This window comes from Colletotrichum spaethianum, assembly GCF_022836535.1.
Source record: "Colletotrichum spaethianum MAFF 239500 DNA, contig42, whole genome shotgun sequence".
NCBI lineage: Eukaryota > Fungi > Ascomycota > Sordariomycetes > Glomerellales > Glomerellaceae > Colletotrichum > Colletotrichum spaethianum.
The window spans coordinates 190199-207883 of record NW_026054812.1 but is presented as its reverse complement, the minus strand read 5'-3'; the positions used below and the strand labels follow the sequence as shown (position 1 = coordinate 207883).

The following is a 17685-nucleotide window of genomic DNA, read 5'->3' as shown; positions in this document are numbered from 1 at the left end:
TAACGTGCAGCAGGATAGCCTGACCGTGGGATCCATCAACCATTGTTTGATCGGCGCTTGACCGAATCTGCCGGCTCGATGACCCAACTACGTTATTTGTCTCCTACTGAAGCAGTGTAGTTATTGGGAAAGATTTCGGACGAGAAAATGTGAGCGATTGGTATTGGAAGGGTGAGTATTGGCAGTTGAATGCAGTGCTCTTTTATCGACGGGGACTGGAATGATTGGTGTTTGGTACTTATCACCATACGTCGCCAAATATTCCATGAACATCCGATATGGTGTAGTGGCCAACATGATGCCCTCTCATCTCCATGAGAGGTTAGGCATAGCCCCGAGTTCGATTCTCGGTTTCGGAACATCAGTTTTTTTTAAGTTTCTGGACTGATTTCCCATGCAGTCTTCAAAGCTGGACTCTATTTCTTTGACTGACTGATTGATCAATCCTTTTTTGCATCCTATTTCTTCTGGTTTGGTGTTTCTCTTCCAGTTGGACGTACCCAGCAGGTCTGGACGTCCGGCAGTTCCATCCAAACAAAGTCACTCTTGCAGTTCGACACGGAGCTCTTCAAGTCACTTTTGTCATCGTCGTGGCACGTCCGTGTCCGAGAACAGACCAGTCAGGCTTCCAAGCCAACCAAGAAGAAGCAATCTGCGCATGGCAATCGATGCTAGCACCCATACGTCAAAGTGCACAGGCCGCCCGTCATCAATTACAGTCCGTCAACTTGTCGGCCCATGTGTCACCGCATAATTCAGGTAGGCCGATGGCGCCGCCGATCCTCAGGCTGACGGGTTGGCAGGTAAGATGTCGTGCGAGTGATATAAGATGCCCATAGCTTAACAGGACCAGCAGGACGCACTTGACGGTTGCCGTCGTTTCATAATGAGCCGCTAGCCCTCCTACCCCAGAGCTGACGGAGGTGACAGTCAGCGCAGAGGAAACAATCCACACCTTGGCGACGGTATACCGCGGCCGTGTTATCGAGAGATTGCGTCGGTGAGGCGTCATCGATGAGGGGAGGGCAGAGCTTACGGCTCACCGTTGCGATGAGTAGCTGGTCGACAAAGCCAATCCTGTTGGTGAGATGGTAGCATCGTCCATTATAGGCGGTCCTCGGTCGCGAACCTTCCAAACAGGTCAAGGCAGCGGACGTCCATGTCTTACCCGAGACCTTTGACCATGCATCCCACCAGTGAACCTTTCCACTTGGGTGGGCAAAGTCGAGGATGGTGATGGCGGTCGCAACGGGTGGAGACAGGAGGAGATTTGAGGATTGAGATAGCAGCGGGCGGATTCTATGCCATTACGACACTGGCGCCGCGAACGTGCGCGCCTCTCTGCTAGTTGGGTTCGCGCGACTTGCTGGTCGTTTAATTGAATTCGGGGCCGTCGACGTTCGGACGGGTCCCCCAAGGTTTCCCGGCCCTGTGGGTGAGGGACGGAAGGGAAGGGTTCGTCTCTTGACGACCTTTTAATGACCCTCTGGTCAAGAACTCAATGCGCGCAGGGTGAGGCTGTGAGAAAGTTTTGCCTTTTCTAGAACGACGCAAGGCCTTGGGCCGGGATGGAGGGAAGCATGGCCTGTTGCTTTGGCTCTATAGCGTCGCGACATATGGTTCGACGGACAATTTTTCTCAATTTTCCATTTCTTCAACCAGCGAGACCGGGCCTCTCGAGACCCGGTGAACCAAGCAAAACCCTGGATGTGGTGGTGGGTTCAACGCATGAAAGTGTGTGTGGTGCTATTCTCTCTTTCCACTGGCCCTCGCACGCCCGGCCGAATCATGGTCTTTAGGGACTCTTGACGAGGGGGCTTGAGGTCTTGAAAGGGGGTTAAGATGGAGGGATGAGGGGGATATGCGGTAGGGATGATCGGACTTGAGTGGCAAGGGTAATGGGGAAGCCAGGTTCCAGGCTTTTATGGTCTCTGCGGTGTCTTGCGGGTTTGCATGAACGATCGAGGTTTTCTTGCTGGGTGTTGCCAAGATGGACTCGATCATGCCTTCCAAGGGTGGAACAGCGAGGCTTGCTGTGGAGGGAGACAGTGCCCCCTTTTACGGGTGTGGCTTTGGATCAGTTGTGTGATATTTTGCTCCTGATCTCGAGTGATTCACCAATAGTCAGGCAGAACCAAGAAATCGTGGTTTGTTTGATAGATGGCTCTTTGGCCGCCAGATCAAGAAACATCTCAGAGACATTCCGGACCCTCAACAAGAGAGGAACAGGCCCGATTTCTAAAGACGGCAGATGCACAGCGGCAGAGCGACAGCTGATTGGTCGCATCTGTAACAGAGCGAGCTATGCACCGGCACCACCGTCCCTCGCACTTGCTCCAGTTGTGGATGTTGGTTACCTAAACTACTCTAACCCCCTGCAAGAAGGAAGCCCTCGAGGGACGCATGCGCAGACATGTCATCACCCCGGTCCCCATCGTTCATCGTTTCGCCGTTTCTTCCCAGGACATGCCGGTAGTTGGAGCCTGCATCCATTCCTTTCGGGACACGAGTAGCGAGCAATCTTATGGGGACGTAATTTGAGCTTGTTGGTCTGAAACGGCAACGGATGACTTCCATGCTCGCCGTGGTCCACTCGTTGCGTCCCAACGTGGTCGAGCCCGAGTCGGATTCCCACACAACGGGCCCTCTCTTCAGCCAACCCGCCGCCGTAGTTCCCGGATCGGCCATCTCCCATGTCTAGACGCTTTGGGCGGCGGCGGCGGCGGCGGTGGCAGTCTGGCCGCTTGGTCTCGCTCCTCATCCCGAAAGAGGAAGAAGAAAAGGAAAGAGAAGGAAAAACGCTCGAGCCTTGTCAAAACGTACCGTCAGTGACTCGCCGCCGCCATGCTGCCAGCCATGCATGCATGCATTAACCGATTTTCGGATTCTCTTCTTCTCAAACGTCGAAAAGAAAACAATGTCATTGTTAGACAATGTCGGACAGACAGGACAGATAGCACGCACGTCAAAGAGATCAATGCCTTGGCCTTTCCCTCCACCCGTTCTATCGTCTCGAATCCGCCGACTATCGAATCGGTCATGGCTTGACCCTCGACTCAGACGTAGTAGACCCGATCCCAAAAGCTCATCTCATCGTCTCATCCACGGCTCAGCCACCCTTCTCGCACCACTTTCAGGCAGCACGGTCACCGTCTTGGTTCTGGCACCGAGACGATCCATCCTCCATCCCTTGTGTTCATCTCGTCCAATCCATCGTAGTGCCCGGAAGCGAGAAAGCGGACCGGGCTGAGTCGCTTTCCAAGCGCCGAAAGGGCTGCCATCTCATCTTGCATCTCAAAGCACATGCCGCCAACATCCCTGGTCCCTTCCCGACGTCGTCACCCCTCCCTCCTCCACCATCGGGCATTATCCAGAGGCCCTAGGTCGCATTCTGCCCTCCCTACCATCTCGTCATCCTTGGTCTGCACCACGGCTCACCCCATCCCATCCCATCCGCATCAAGAGAGCCCTCATATTAGGTAGTGTAGTCTCGAATCCTTCACTACCACGAAACAAGGCCCTCCCCCCTCCGCTTCCAAACAAACATGGCCCCTCCCCTGCTTATGATCTGCCCATGCCCTTAGTCCAACAATCGGTCTCTTATGCCCCTGTCACGGCCGCCTCTCCCGCGCCCAGACCAGCCGTCTGAGAGGTCGGACGAAGCCCTCTGACATATACAAGACGATCGCAAACCCTTGCGCTCGGCCATGGGATGGCCTTTTCCCTTTCCCTTCCTCCTCCTTCACCAAACGTGTCAGTTGCACGTCACTCTAAAACTCTGTTCTGTTTTGTATTTTTTGGCTGTTCTAGACGAGACGGAACAAAAAAAGAAGTTTGTTGCAGACATACGCACTTCGTGGCCTACACTCTTTCGGCTCCCGTTGCTGCCCGCCCGTCCTGCATTGATCGGCTTACGGAACTATACCACACCACCCGTTATTCATATTACGACAATACCGGCATCGCCCTCGTCTACTCCTTCTTTCTTCTTCTTCTTTTTAATCTCTTCATGTCTATGTGCCGCGCGAACGACCCTGCGCTGCTGTCCTCCGTGAGGTCATGGAGGTTGTAATCCCACCCAGAGATCATGGGCCGTCCTACAGATATGTTTGGGACGACAACGGCGCCGTCGAAAGGATAGAGAGGTTCGTCCGACTCCGCGCTCTCTCGTGTTCCGCCTTTGAGTTTTCGCCGACAACTAACAGCAGACAGAGTTCCCGAGCAGCAAGCATCACACCAGAGGGAGAGCACGGTAAGCAGACAGACGGTGCAATGGCCCTTTCTGCGACACCAGGGCTCCGCTTCCGATGTTGCGTCGTCGCGACCCTTCACTGGCTTCACCGGGAGTTTCCCGGACCCGCAGAGTTTTCCGCCAAAGGACCCCCCGAGACGAGCGACCTGGGCGCCCGGAAAACGTAATTCGACGGCCACGCTTCTTGAGAACATCGTCCCAGACTACATCATCAACTACATCAGAGGAGAGACGCCCGAAACCATGGCGCGCAGGAGAGAAGAGCGCCGGAGACAGACGCAGAGCCCCGAAACGCTCGAGGCGAATGTACGCGGCGCCATACACGAAAGTGGCGCACAGGGTTTTTACGAGGAGGCCACGACAAACACCCTCTCGACGGTCGCCGCCAACGACGACCTGGAGCGGATGCTGCCACCGGACGAGAAGAGGAGGTCGGGAAGCACGTTCGACCGGATGAAGTCGGGATGGAGGGCCGGCATCGCGTTGAACATCGTCATTGGCTTCTTCATCCTTATCGTCGCCATCGTGTGCCTGGTGCTCGCCCTCGTGGTCGTCGGCATGATCAGGGGCGAGAGCCGCATCTTCGAGGGCGACTGCGCGGCCGCGAGCAACATCAAGATTGGTGTCTTCGTCGCCATTAACGTTGTCACCGTCGTGCTGCTGTCGGCGGCCAACTACGTGTTTCAGGTGTTGAGCAGTCCCACGCGCATCGAGGTCGATATGGCACACGATGGGAGGCGGTGGCTCGACATCGGGGTCCCTTCTTTCAGGAACCTGCGTTTCGTCTCGAAACCGCGGGTCATCATGACGGTCATCATTATGCTGGCGGCCGTCAGCACCCAAGTAATGTACATTGCGCCCCGTCGTCGTCGAATCTTTTCCTTTGATGGGCCTCACCACTGACCTTCATCAGCTATAATGCCGTAATCTTCTCGACGCAACCCGCCTTCGACCAGCAGGTTGTCTTCGTCACCCGAGACTTCCTCACGGCCGGCCAGTTCAGCAACATGTCGGAGACCAACGCCGGCGGCCTCTTGCGGTCCGACATCCTCGTCCTCCAAGACCAGGCCTCGCGCGGTGACCTGACAAACCTCACAAACGCCGCCTGCGCGGCGCAGTTTGGTGGCACTTTCCAGTCTGACTTCAGCGCCGTCGTCCTCGTGACCGACGTCGTGGCCCCACGAACTCTCTCGTGCAGACGCAAAAGTCCGGCTCCTCCCTCGCGCAGTTCATCGACCCGTCCGATCCCTCGCGGATCAGGATCAACAGCTCCTCGGTGGACTACTGCCTCGCGCGCCCCGAGTCCTCCCAGTCCTGCGACGTTGTTCTCAACGGCTCGCTCCTCGGCGTTGTCGCCATCCTCAACCTCGTCTCCGTGTCCGCCATCGGCGCCGTCTACTTCTTCACCGGCTTCGAGCCTATCGTCACCCTCGGCGACGCCCTCGCCTCCTTTATCACACAGCCCGATCATACCACCCGCGGCATCTGCCTCCTCGACAAGACGGACGTCAAGCAAGGGCGGTGGGGGTACCGCGAGGCGAAATACTGGACCTCTCGAGACCACTTCTGGCTCCAAACCCCGAGCCTGACCACCTGGACATCCTGGCTCATCACCTGGATCTTGCCCACGGGTCTCGCCGCTGCAGCCCTCGGCATTACCCTCGCCCGAGGCCCGGCATCGTCTCTCAGCCCCTTCGGCAGCGCCGGCCCCCACGAGATATATCCCCTCACCAACAGTGGCGGACGCGCGGGCGTCGCCATCATCGCCGCCCTCCCCCACCTCCTCCTTGCGGCCCTTTACCTCTCTACCAACGCCCTGCTGTCGTCCTACTTCCTCTCCCACGAGATGAGCCAGTACGCGTTGCCTGGCATCGCCCTCCCCCTCCGTGTCAGCTCCGGACGTCCCCACGGCGCCCAGACGACCTCCCTCTACCTCACCCTCCCGCGCCCATACTCCTGGCTCCTCCTGGGCCTCTTTGCCGCCGCGGGCTTTGTGCTGAGCAACGCCGTTGTCATGGTCTCGATCGACGTCCTCCCCGCCGTCAAGGACAAGCAGTACCCCGCCCCGATCAACGGCATTGGCTTTAGCGGCGTCGGGCTGCTCGTCTTTTTGGTCCTGATGGTCCTGATCGCGGCGTTGGTCCTCGGCGTGGGTCTCCGGCGCGCAGACCCCTCGCCGACGAGCGTCGACGGCGAGAAGGCGGGCAACCCGCTTGTGCTGCGGGGCGGGAGCTGTTCGGCCGTCATCAGCGCGCGGTGCCACCGCCCTGCGAGGGACGTGGGTGCGGCGTACAGGAAAGTCGCGTGGGGCGTCGTCGAGCAGGATGTCGAGACCACCTTCGGCCACGCCACGTTTTCCAGCCAGGCTGTGAGCGTGCTGGATCCCGCCAAGGGGTACGCCTAGACGCCGGCCGCGTCCCTTGCCCGCGGCGTCTACTGCGTTGGCTGCTGCTCATCGGGCGCTTCTGGCTTCCACACACACAGCCCATGTTCTTGTTTCTTGTTCCTGTTCTGTTTCTTTTCCTACTCAGTTGTACATATCTCTGCATCCAAAAGTTTGCATCTGGGGAGCATTGTAATGGTGTTAATACGGGGTTGGGGTTGGTGTTCTGTGGTGTTTATTTTTCCTTCCTAGATGACAATAAGGGGTGGGGGGACGGATACGGATCAGCGTGGCAGGCAAAGCCCACTCGGACAGCTGACTGTATCTACTACGTGCATAAAGACAGGCACTCGGATTGGTTACACGGTAAGGCGCTGGATGATATGGGATGGAAAGGTACGGGCATGGTATATATGAAGGGTGACGCGCGACGGTTACGGATGCTGTAGTACGGTTTATACCCCTAGTGTTTTGCTTGGCTGGTCAAGGGGAGACAGAGACACAGATACAGAGAACCTCTCTGGACGAGGGCTTCAGACGAATGGAAATGTTTTGACAAGAGGCTTTTTACCACGGCACGAATTCGAGGACCGGTGTGCTGTCGATTGGGTTTTGCTTGTACCTCACTTTCGGTATTGGAAGCTTCTCTAATGTTCGGGTGATGTCTCTGACCGGATGTGGCTGTTTAGACTGGTGACTGTGTCTATCTAGTAGTGAATGCCGAGTCGGCCAAGACCTAGCCCGTCAATACCGTCGTAATGAAAGAAGAGAGTGCCCGAACGCGTCGAGTCGTCAACACCAAAGTTTGTTCTGCTAGAGAACTGGATCCACCTGGGTCAACAGCACACATTTTTAAGTTCTCAGTATAGCGAAAGAGCCGACACAAGATGATGGGACGCGTTGTGAAATGACAAAATAGTTCTGATTTTATCCTCTATCTAGAGATGTTTAGAACGTTGATAGACTTCTCCGAATCTTGTGTAAACCCTTCTGGTTTGCCCCGATTGCCCCGAACCCAAGACGCCCCGAACCATTGAATCCAAACCCCACTAGATTGACACGCGCACGCTATGCATTCCATCGTATACATTTGAAGCCACAAAAGGTAAAGAAATTCAAGAGGAAATGTCCTAGACAAGACACGTCTAAGCAAAGACGGGAGCGACGTTGGCCTTCTCGATGCTCGGCGACGCGACGCTGAAGACGTCGGGCCAGAGGAACATCTTCTCCTCGGCGGGGGTGATGGCCACCATCCTGGGGATGGCGCTCTTGCTCGACATGCGGCGCCACATGTTGGCGCGCGGGTTGAAGGCCGCGGGCATGCCCTTGCCGCCCGTCTTCTTGTCGTCCTCGGCCCGGATGCGCTGGATCTCCTTCTGGATGTCGGCAAAGGTGTCGAACGGGATGTACTTGATGTCGTTCTCGACGCAGTACTCCTCGAGCCGCAGACCCCTGCGGGCGAAGAGCACGTCGGCCTGGCGCGCCGCGGGAAGGTCGGAGACGCCGTCGCCAATGAAGACGATGAGCGGGATCGTGCCGTCCTCGCAAGCCATCTCGGCCTGCTCGCGGGCCTCGCCCATGGAAAGCGCCTTGTCGTGGCCGAGCTCGTTGTCGTGGAGCCAGACGGGCTTCCACGCGGAGCCATCATCGGTAATCTCGGCGTCGTTGGCGACGATCTCAATGTGCGACGAGGCATCCTCACCAAGGAAGGTGTCGAGCACGCGGCGGAGGATGGGCTTCAGGCCGGCCGAGATGACGTTGAAGGGGATCTCATTGTCGATGCAGAATTTGTGGAACTCCTGGAAGGCCGGGTCGATCTCGAGCGTCTTCTCCATGACCTCGAAGCCGTCGTCAAAGGGAACGTTGAGGGACCCCCACATCTCTTCCGAGACGTCGCGGAAGGAACGCTCGCCACTCTTGATCTGCTCGTCGAGGACCTCGCGCTGCTTGGAGCCGCAGCCATGGTTGTCGAAGAGGATGTGACCAGTGTCCTGCATGAAGATAGTGCCGTCAAAGTCTAGAGAGATGATTTATTAGTGAATGGTGAAGAGCAAAGGTGGTGGGGTTGACGGCTGTCAATCGTACCTGAAAAGCAGATGATCTTGCGCTTCTTGTTCTCGGTGACGGAGGGCAGGCCGGCCTCTGCGGCGGCCTTGACCGTGGCAGGGGAGATAGCGATAGGCATTGTGAGGGCTTTTTTGGTGGTGAATTGGGTAGTAGTGTAGTATGAGTGGGACGGCGATGAAGTTTGTATAGAAGTATGTAAATACTATATGTAGTCTGGTGATTGTAGTCTGAAAGTGCTGGGTATTTAGAGTTGTCACGAACCAGTTTCGACGGGAGGTGTTCAGCTTTAATAGAAGTCAATGCCTACACACACGCACACGATGCCGCCAAAATGTCGACCCGGGAGCCGTAGCGGCAAAAAGAAGGAAAAAGGCGCACAGCCAGCCATCTGGTCCTTTCACGATGACGCCCTGAAAGGTAAAATGGTCGTTTTGCTTGCCCCCCTGCCCCCGTCCTCTCTGCAAAATACGGGAGCGGACGTCAGTGCGCGCCAGTCTGCATGTGCATGAGCAAGATCAACCATGGGAAAAGTGTGCAGCCAGGCCAAGGCCAGCCAGCCTGCGCGTTCGCGACACGACTCCGCTCTCGAGGGGATGGGAAAGCCGCTTCCGGGACGCTTCAATGTACAACAGCAAGCGGCTGAAAGACGCCGACTCGGACGGCGTCGAACGCGCGCACCGCAGACTGCCAGTCGCCGACGGAGGCTACATACGATGACGGCGTCTCGCAGATTCGTAGGCATCTGTCTTTTCCGGACCATGCCCAATTGGGGGATTTAGCGCCGTCGAAGAGACGGGACCTGATTCACCAGGATGATTGGGTGGCCTTCTCTCCGGCCTGCTATCGGCTCTGGGTTTTCAGAAGAGCTACACGTGTGGGTAGAGAGGAAGGCTGGTAGGTCGCCACACTCCCACACCTTCCGGAAAGACGGCCGGCAGTGTCTCGACAATGGGATGTGTTCAATGCGGCGGACTGGCCACTCGGAGCCTTACAACAACGAAGTCCCATAGGCTTGCAGAGCCTCTTGTGCTGATCGCCAGGAGAAACTTCTCCAAACACCCCGGACGCGGAACGGGCCCTTATGGACTGACAGATCTGGCTGTGAACATCCATCAGCAATCAGAAACAATGTGGCCAAATCAAACCGTTTCCGACTGTTCCAGACACCCACCGTCCCGGCCGATAGATGGCTGCTGAATCCGATATTTGGGCCAGCGCGCACCTCCATCCGCTCAAGCGGGGGATCGGGAGGCGACATGATACATCCGTCCCAAGTTGCCGACCGAACAGAAGATTCCAGCCCCGGACGACCACATTTCCATAAGCCTGGCCGCATTGGTACACAGAGGGGAACGGGAGAGCACATATGGCCATCGGGGCCTGACGACATGCCACCGCGGGCGGATACTCCATCTAGATAGCCACTCCACTGCGTGCGCCAAGCTGGGTGAGCAAGCAGCGGATTGAAAGAAAGTCTAAGTCGAGGACGCCAGGAACTTGACTGCATGTAGTGTAGTGTAGATGAACTGGCGGCGCTTCCATGATGAATGCAAGGATGCGCAAAAAATGGGGCCCGGTCATTCCAGGTCCTTTGGCTACCGTCTTTGGCGAGGGGGGAAAGGCATGTGGCATTTTGGTTGGCAGCTGGGGGGAAAATCGAGGAATCGAAGAAAACGGCCAGATCCAGGCTACGACACCTGATGATGTCATTCTGTCCTCGGTGGGGCTCTTTACCATCTTTTTGCTGAGAAATGCCCATGTTCACGTCCGACCTGGGGTTTCAGTACATGCACTTAGCCTTCAAGGTACGCTAGCCGAGTAACTTTGTCGTAACGCGAAAGCAACGCGCTGCAGGCTACCATGGCACCATGTTTAGCTGCCTTTGTCGTTTCGTCCGACTCGTCTTGCTGCTCTGTTGCTGCACTCCAGCCCGCCTAGCCCAAGGCCCGTGGAGACCGCATATGCATTGCGAAAGGGGCTTGGAAACCCAGATCGAAACAGTCCAGGCCGGGGATGTTGGGGAGGGTGGGAGGCAAACAAACCTCCAATGAATCCATCTCATCTGCAGCGGCCCGGGCTTTCTATTCGTCTTCGTCTGGTCTCCCGCTGGCCTCGCACCCACCACAAGAAACCTTGCCAACAACTGCATGAGAGGCATCCCTCTCTACTACCTAGACGTTCGACACCCATGCCTCCTTTTGGCGGTGAACACAAAAGGCATGCGTTGTGTAAAGGTGAACCAGACCAGTAGGATCCCGTACTCCAACATGAGGGGCTCTTATCAGCGATTTCAACCACATCGAATCCCTCGCCCGCTGTTGTCGTTGTCAACATATCGTAGCCCATGACGATGGAGGATCTACGTAACCCCTCGGAGAGTATTTGCATGTGCCTGTGGGACTATTGAAGTCGTTCCCCAAAAAGTTCGTCATATCGTGTTAGTGTGGCTGCATTATGCCGTCTTGGATCTCGAAATCTTTGAGCCCCGCGAACAGACGCAAGATGACCCTGGACGCCTCGTCTCGGCTCCATAATGCCAGACCGACAAGACAAAAATTTGATGCTGTGCGGTCCGAAAGATGGTGGCAACATTTGGGCTGTCCTCCATCGTGCTGACTTAGTCCCTGGCGGGTAACTTGCTCCGTCAGCAATAACTTAGACCATGCATTCGTTTGGGTAGTCCAACAGGTAAGCCCTAGTCAACGATGTCTTCCCACGAACGTGTACTTGCTATAAGCGAGCCCTGACTCAGGCGGAGAGGCGCTGCTGTTCGGCTGGCGTCTGGTACTAGTGAGGAATAGGAGGCCATGATGTCAATCTGCCGATGTTCAAAGCCACCGATCCGTTACCTTGGGCGGCTTCAATCAACCGGCCTTTCCAAGCCCGGGCTCCTATCATTCCGCGTGGTTCATCATACATGCCGCAGAACGAAGCAGCTGGCCAGATAATGCCGGCGAAACAATGGACCCTTCGAGCCCATGCTGATCACTGTTGGCGTGGGTGGGGTCGCGCGCAAATGGCAAAGAATCGGCTTCTAGCGAGGACGAAGGGATGGGTATCTTCAAGCGGAAGGGTAGTAATTCGGGTGGTCTCGTTGCGCTTTTCCGAGCCGTTGTATCCATTTGAGTTCCTCTAAACCGTACGCCTAACATTATGCCTCATCAGCAGTACATCAACTCCACAGCCTATGCCGACACCTTGGCGCTGTACTTGGTCGCCGCCTTGTCGAAAAGCGCGCTCTTCTCCTCCAGGTCCACAAGGAATTGGTGTTGGGGGTCCGCCGCCTTCAGTTTTCTGTGCCCACGTGGTCAGCCAGTCGTCTCAGCGCCTCTTTGAGGAAAGCATGGGAACTTACTCTGTGAACTCCTTGGGATCCTTGCCCGAGATAACCGTCAACACTAGCAGATTAGCGATGGCCTGGGCGTAGTTGGCATCCTTCGCAAGGGCCTGGTCCAATGCAGCCTGTGCCTCCTCTGTCCGGCCGAGGTGCAGCTCTGCAACGGCCTGCGAAACGAGAGTCGCAATTGAGGATGTCGCTGGCGCCTGCGCGAGCTCCTCAAACACGTAGAAAGCCTGTTGGTACTTGTCTCCGCCCTGTTATCCTTTAGTATTGCCCGTAGGCCCGGAGTGTAGTTATCGTACCTGTCGCAAACCAACCCACGACTCGGCCAAGTTAACCAGCAAGCTGTCCTGTGCCCATCTTCTGGCGGCGGTAACCTCCTTGAGGGCGAGGTCGTTGCGGTTCTGTTGGAGGTGAATCTGAACGATCAGGGCGACAGCATCAACTATATACCACACATTAGCACATGTCATCCCATCAGCTGTAGGTGACAAACGTACGGCTTCCCTGGTGCTGCGACAGCAGCGCAAGCGCTTCCTCTGACTTGCCCGCAGCCTGCAGAACTGTGCCTCCAACAATTTGGACTGTGGCATTCTCTCCCTCGGAAGCGGCGAGCTTCTCGATCGTCTTCACGGCGGAATCCGTCTTGCCGAGCGCGCTCTCAGCGAGGGCACCGAGGGCTACAAACTCAGGCCCTTTCTCTCCCTGGACGTCGGCGAGGACATCCTCAGCTTGGCCGAGGGCGATGCGGGCGCGGAGGACCAGGACGCGGGCGGGAAGCTCGTTCTCGGGGGACAGGGCAGAGGTGTCATAGTCGATGACCTCCTGGTACTGTCCCTGGTGAAAGTGGTTGTGGATATTGATCAATTCGCCTTCGGCAGAGTAGGGGTCCATCTTGGCGGTTTCGTTAGGGTGTTGCTTCGTCGTTGATTGTTGATGCCAAACGATGGCCAGCTGCGATGTGTTCCCCTTGATCACTTAACTCGTGTGGGGGCACTTTGAGCAACGTGGAACCCTGAGAAGGCACGGAGGATGCCGGCCGGGAAGGTGGACCCTGCGAGTGGTCTGTGCGCTTTGACGTTCAGCCATACCAACAACACCATCCAGACGGCAGGCACCTCATGAACACAGCCCGTCAACATGGGCTTTCATCAGGATGAAGCTTGAAATATCTTCTGAGTGTCAATTCAATTTGTTTATTTTTTAAACCTTCAACATTATATACAGGGTCTACATTGTGCCGTACTTGCACCAGGTAGTCTTGTATTTGTTTTACCCTATCCCGCTCCTTCCTGAATCCTTTGCATAGTACTCAGCATTCAGGTATGGCCGAGCGGTGTAATGGTAGTATTTTCTACACATTTTTAAATTTTATTTCAATTCATAGAGACACTTTAGGTCTCATGTAGATCGTGGTATAGAGAGGTGTCGCTGAACGGCCTGAATGCAGCCCAGTGTCGGACCATCCCTAGGTTGGTTTCTTCCTAATTCCAAGCTGGATGAGCAGGTCAGCAAAAAAGTCCTCATAACATACAGAAATCCGGGTTCGTTTTTATCACATGAAACTATAAACAGGTTATCGGAACTTTCCAGATGATGAAGTCAACCGCGATGAGAGTGGCCATGGCATTCAGGGGTTGAACATGCCCTAGCAGCTGATTGTTCTGTTCAGCAGACAACACATATTATTCAGATAGAAGATAGGATACCGTGAAAACTAAGAGGGAAGTCAAAACTGTGATACCTTGCTCCTTCCATCAAAGTAGGCACGCCTTCCGCCCCGTCTTTACAAGAAAGACAACTCTCTCGAATCGATCTGGCTTCACTCCCCTTTGACCTCTCATATTCGCAGTTACCTTCTCGTTACTTTCTCACATTCCCAACCTTTCTCTCTTCACTCTTTATCGCAAGTGAACGGATTAATTAACTCATCGATCTTCCCCATGAGGATCCCTCTTTTGGTGTGGGTGCATTTCATCCTGTTCATTGCTATCTCCCGCCAGCTCGTTCTAGGTCTTCTGGCATGCCTCTTTCGTGAAGACCGCCCTCAACGCGCTCTTCAATTTTGTCGCAAGTGAAGTATCGGGCAACTTATCTTACCCGCTCGACCAGTTGCCACGAAGATTCGACGATATGGATCCGCTTGAGCTGCGTGAAGGAGGCTTCGACAACCTCGGAGACGACCCAGAGCCTTGTGTTCTTAATCGAAAGAGGCCTATTGCCCGCTTCCCTGATTCGTTTTCTGCAAACCTCGGTCGCAAAGCTTCTTCCTTCTTCCGCCAAGAAGAATCTGCTCCTCGGGCTGACAAGAATCTCCACTCTCCTTCTCACCTTTCTGAGAGCAAGAGCGTTATTCATCGCAATCGAGACGTCATTCCTGGCTTACCTTCTCATCCTCTACCTCGCAATCGTCAGTTATCAGCGGCTTCTTCAGTCAAGGCCATGGTGGCTAAATTTGAGGGCGTTGGAGATACTCTGGAAGAGTCTGAAAAGATGGCGAATCCCAAGGATCATGAACTCACTCCCACTTCGCCCGTTGTCGACAAGGGCAAGGGCAAAGATTCCTTCGCCGAGTCTATTGATGCTACCGCTACCTCGCTTCCGACTGGTCAAGCCTCTCAGCTCGACGACAAAAGACCTGCCAAGGACGACATAGATCTCGAGCTCCTCAAAATGCAGGAGTTCTTCAAGGGCGAGCCTCTTGCTCATTGTCTCGACGAATACATTCCACCCACCCATATCGACAAGGAGGTGAAGATTCTTCCTCTCGAGAAGGACGGAGGCGAGTCCATGGTGAAGGCCGCCAAGATTGAGCTCTGGAACAAATTGGCTTCCCTTACCGACGCGCTCGAGGAGCGATACCCATCTGTCAAGGAGGAACGCGAGGCCAAGGAGGCTGTCATTGCTGCTCACCTCGACGAGGCTCCCGGAGAGTCATCTAATCAGGGTGCCAAAAGAGATACAACGCAGACCAGTACCAAGGCCTCCCGAAGAGCCGAGAAGAAAGCGCAGAAGAAAGCCGACAAGAAGGCTCAAAAGGCTACCAAGCGCGAGAACCCCATTTCTAACTCTCCCCCAGCTGTCACGTCGTCCAAGACTCAACAGGGCCCTCGGAATGAGCTATCTCTTCGAGAGAAGTATCCGGACATCTTCTCCAAGATCGACTACTGGAGATCTCTTCCAGACCCCGACGCGCCGGCTGCTGCGGATGACGATTATGTTCCAGGAACTAACATCGAGTCATCTCAGTTAACTACTCAGCCGATAGTTCAGTCCACTGCTCAACCCATTTCTCAGCCTGCTGTTCAGCAGACCCAGTCAACTTCAGGCCAGGATCACGGCAATTTGGCAGCCAGGGTTGGAAACAACAAGACACTTGCCGATGATTCTTCTGAGAGCGATAACTGGAGCACCGGTTCATCAGATGGCGACCCGTTCTATCTGAACAAATACCTCACCCCGTCTTACCAGGCTGCTGCCAAAGTCTTCCTAGAGGATTTCGATCGAAAGAATCCCACTCAGCCTACTACCTTGCAGCCCGTCAATCAGTCAGTTGCCAAGTTGACGGTTCAGCCGGCCGTATCTGAGGTCACAGACGGCGAAGAATCATTCACCTTCATTCAGAGAGACCCGAAAGAGGTCGACACGTTCTAGAAAGGCGTACGAGCCTCCCTTCATGTCTCCGATGAAGAGCTTTCCGATTCCGAGGAAATCAAGAAGGCCAAGGCTATCGAGGCTCAGAAGGGTAGTATCGACTCAAACAAGCGCGCCCATGAGCTTGTCAACGCTGCTCACGCCGAGGGCAAAATCATCCATCTCGAGAATTCTAAGCCTCTTCGTGACGCCGTCAAGACAAAGATCAAGAAAGAGGACATCGTCCCAGGCTTCGGCCAGAAGAAGAAGAAGCAACCCGCTCTCGAATTTGATGAGCAGGCTTACGCCGCGCGCTCAATCGCTTCCCACACCATGAAGCCTGCTCCGCTTCGAATTCCCTCCCGCATGAAGCAGCCCACCATTGGCAGAGACAAGAATACCGACGTCGACAGAACTACTCCGAACCAGGCTGAGAGCCCTCAGCTGCCTGATGCTCTTAAGATCAACACCAACAAGTATCGCATGGTCACTGGCGAATTTACGGCTCTCGGTGTCGACTTCGGCAAAGGCAGCAACAGGACCGCCAGCGGTTCTTCCACTCACAGCGGTCGTAGCGCCGTCAACTTCAGCTGGCCCAAGGCCCAGCGTGCCGGTGCCAAAAACAAGTACGAGTTCAACGATGAGGACGAATCGGATTACGAGCTCGACAAGAAGAATTCCAACGCTCATCCTGCTCAGCTAGGCGCCGGTGTTCGTCAGTCGGATCCTGCTTCAGCCCATGCCCGCACTGCAAGCGGTACTAGCTACGCCCATGAGACTCACAAGAATTTCAACAACTTCGGCAACAAGTCTATTCAGCCGAACACCCCTGCCGATGATAGTAGCCAGGAAACTCAACGTCGCAGCTTCACTGCAGATGAGTATCAGAGACTCATTCAAGATGACTACGATGCCTTCACCAAGGCGTCGCCTGAGAAGAAGCAGAAGCTGCTTGAAGAGGCAGTTTCCATTCTAAACAATGGATCTACAATGAGGAGCACTGGTGCCACTTCGAATATCACTCACCAGACCATAGTCGTTCCCGCTCACCAGAAGCGGCCTACCGTTCGCCTGCCCGGCACTACAGCCCTGCCGCCCACCCCAGCCACCTCTCAAATCCTCATGACCACTGGCGAGAAAATGGCAGAGCTGGACGACTTTTTCTCAGAGGAGAACGACCACTTGTACACGACTACTTGCACCGACAGTGGCTCGAAATGTGGCAATGGAGCAGAAACTGGCATCCAAGGCCAGGTCCAGGATCAGCCTTGGAACGACTCTAGCTACCACGAAGGCGCTCTCTCGTACGGCTACGCCTACAAGCAGACAAACTACACTACTCTGGCAGACTCCATGAATCTCATCCCTCTTACTGATGACCAACGCCGCCAGCTCCTTGAGAGTTATGGTATGTCTGAGGCCGAGTACCCCGCTCCTCCGAACGGGTATCCCAGCCCTCCCGGCCCGGTAGATGGATCCAACGTGCCTCCCTGCCCTACCCGTCCTGCTCCTGTTGTTCCCACTACTGCCAGTGCCGAAAGCGGTGGCAACGAACCCGGCAATGGCGGTGGTCAATCCAGCGCTGATGGCGGAGCTCTCACCAAGAGTCTGCGCAAGCATCGTCGCTTCCAGCGCGCTGCTACGGCCCCCCCTGCGCCTGAGCCTGGCTACGACGCTGACTGGTTCTGACAACTGACGACTGACGAACAATTATGAACCGAAACGCCGTCTTTTCTTGTTGCCCCACGCTCGCTGGCTACGGCTTTTCCTCCACGACAGATACAAAAAAAAGAAAGAAAAAACCGAACACTCTTGTGATCTTTGAAGCATACTCACCGAAGAAAAGTAGCATGAATTCTACTCTCCTTTTGCTTCTAGCTCTTGGATGTGAGCTTGCCCTTTTTTCAGAACAGTATGCGACGTCTTGACTTCGGGCCTTGAAGAGGTTTGCAAAAGATACGCCTCCAATAAGTTTGTTGGATTTGGGAAACGGGAAACCTTTGGCTTCTG

The 17685-nt window shown here is 55.3% G+C and overlaps 4 protein-coding genes and 1 non-coding gene across 5 annotated transcripts; 3 read left to right on the top strand and 2 right to left on the bottom strand.

The window, feature by feature from the left end:
* Positions 1–272: 272 nt before the first annotated feature.
* Positions 273–359, top strand: ColSpa_tRNA_294. Its single transcript is given in 2 exon segments — positions 273–309; positions 325–359. It is a non-coding gene; the product is annotated as a tRNA-Glu (tRNA).
* Positions 360–4059: 3700 nt separating this feature from the next.
* ColSpa_11112 (uncharacterized protein) lies at positions 4060–6656 on the top strand (the record flags this gene model as incomplete). The annotated part of the gene is made up of 5 exons (XM_049277324.1): positions 4060–4145; positions 4213–4252; positions 4295–5100; positions 5166–5424; positions 5451–6656. 5 exons carry the CDS (start codon positions 4060–4062, stop codon positions 6654–6656), a joined length of 2397 nt encoding a protein of 798 aa, XP_049133281.1.
* Positions 6657–7780: 1124 nt separating this feature from the next.
* ColSpa_11111 (pdp3-interacting factor 1) lies at positions 7781–8820 on the bottom strand (the record flags this gene model as incomplete). Its single annotated transcript, XM_049277323.1, has 2 exons — positions 7781–8652; positions 8721–8820. The coding sequence occupies 2 exons, from the start codon at positions 8818–8820 to the stop codon at positions 7781–7783; spliced, it is 972 nt and encodes a 323-aa protein (XP_049133280.1).
* Positions 8821–11887: 3067 nt separating this feature from the next.
* ColSpa_11110 (coatomer subunit epsilon-1) lies at positions 11888–12936 on the bottom strand (the record flags this gene model as incomplete). Its single annotated transcript, XM_049277322.1, has 4 exons — positions 11888–11996; positions 12058–12296; positions 12345–12487; positions 12543–12936. 4 exons carry the CDS (start codon positions 12934–12936, stop codon positions 11888–11890), a joined length of 885 nt encoding a protein of 294 aa, XP_049133279.1.
* Positions 12937–14535: 1599 nt separating this feature from the next.
* On the top strand, positions 14536–17364 carry ColSpa_11109 (uncharacterized protein; the record flags this gene model as incomplete). The annotated part of the gene is given in 2 exon segments (XM_049277321.1): positions 14536–15681; positions 15697–17364. 2 exon segments carry the CDS (start codon positions 14536–14538, stop codon positions 17362–17364), a joined length of 2814 nt encoding a protein of 937 aa, XP_049133278.1.
* Between the last annotated feature and the right edge of the window lie 321 nt (positions 17365–17685).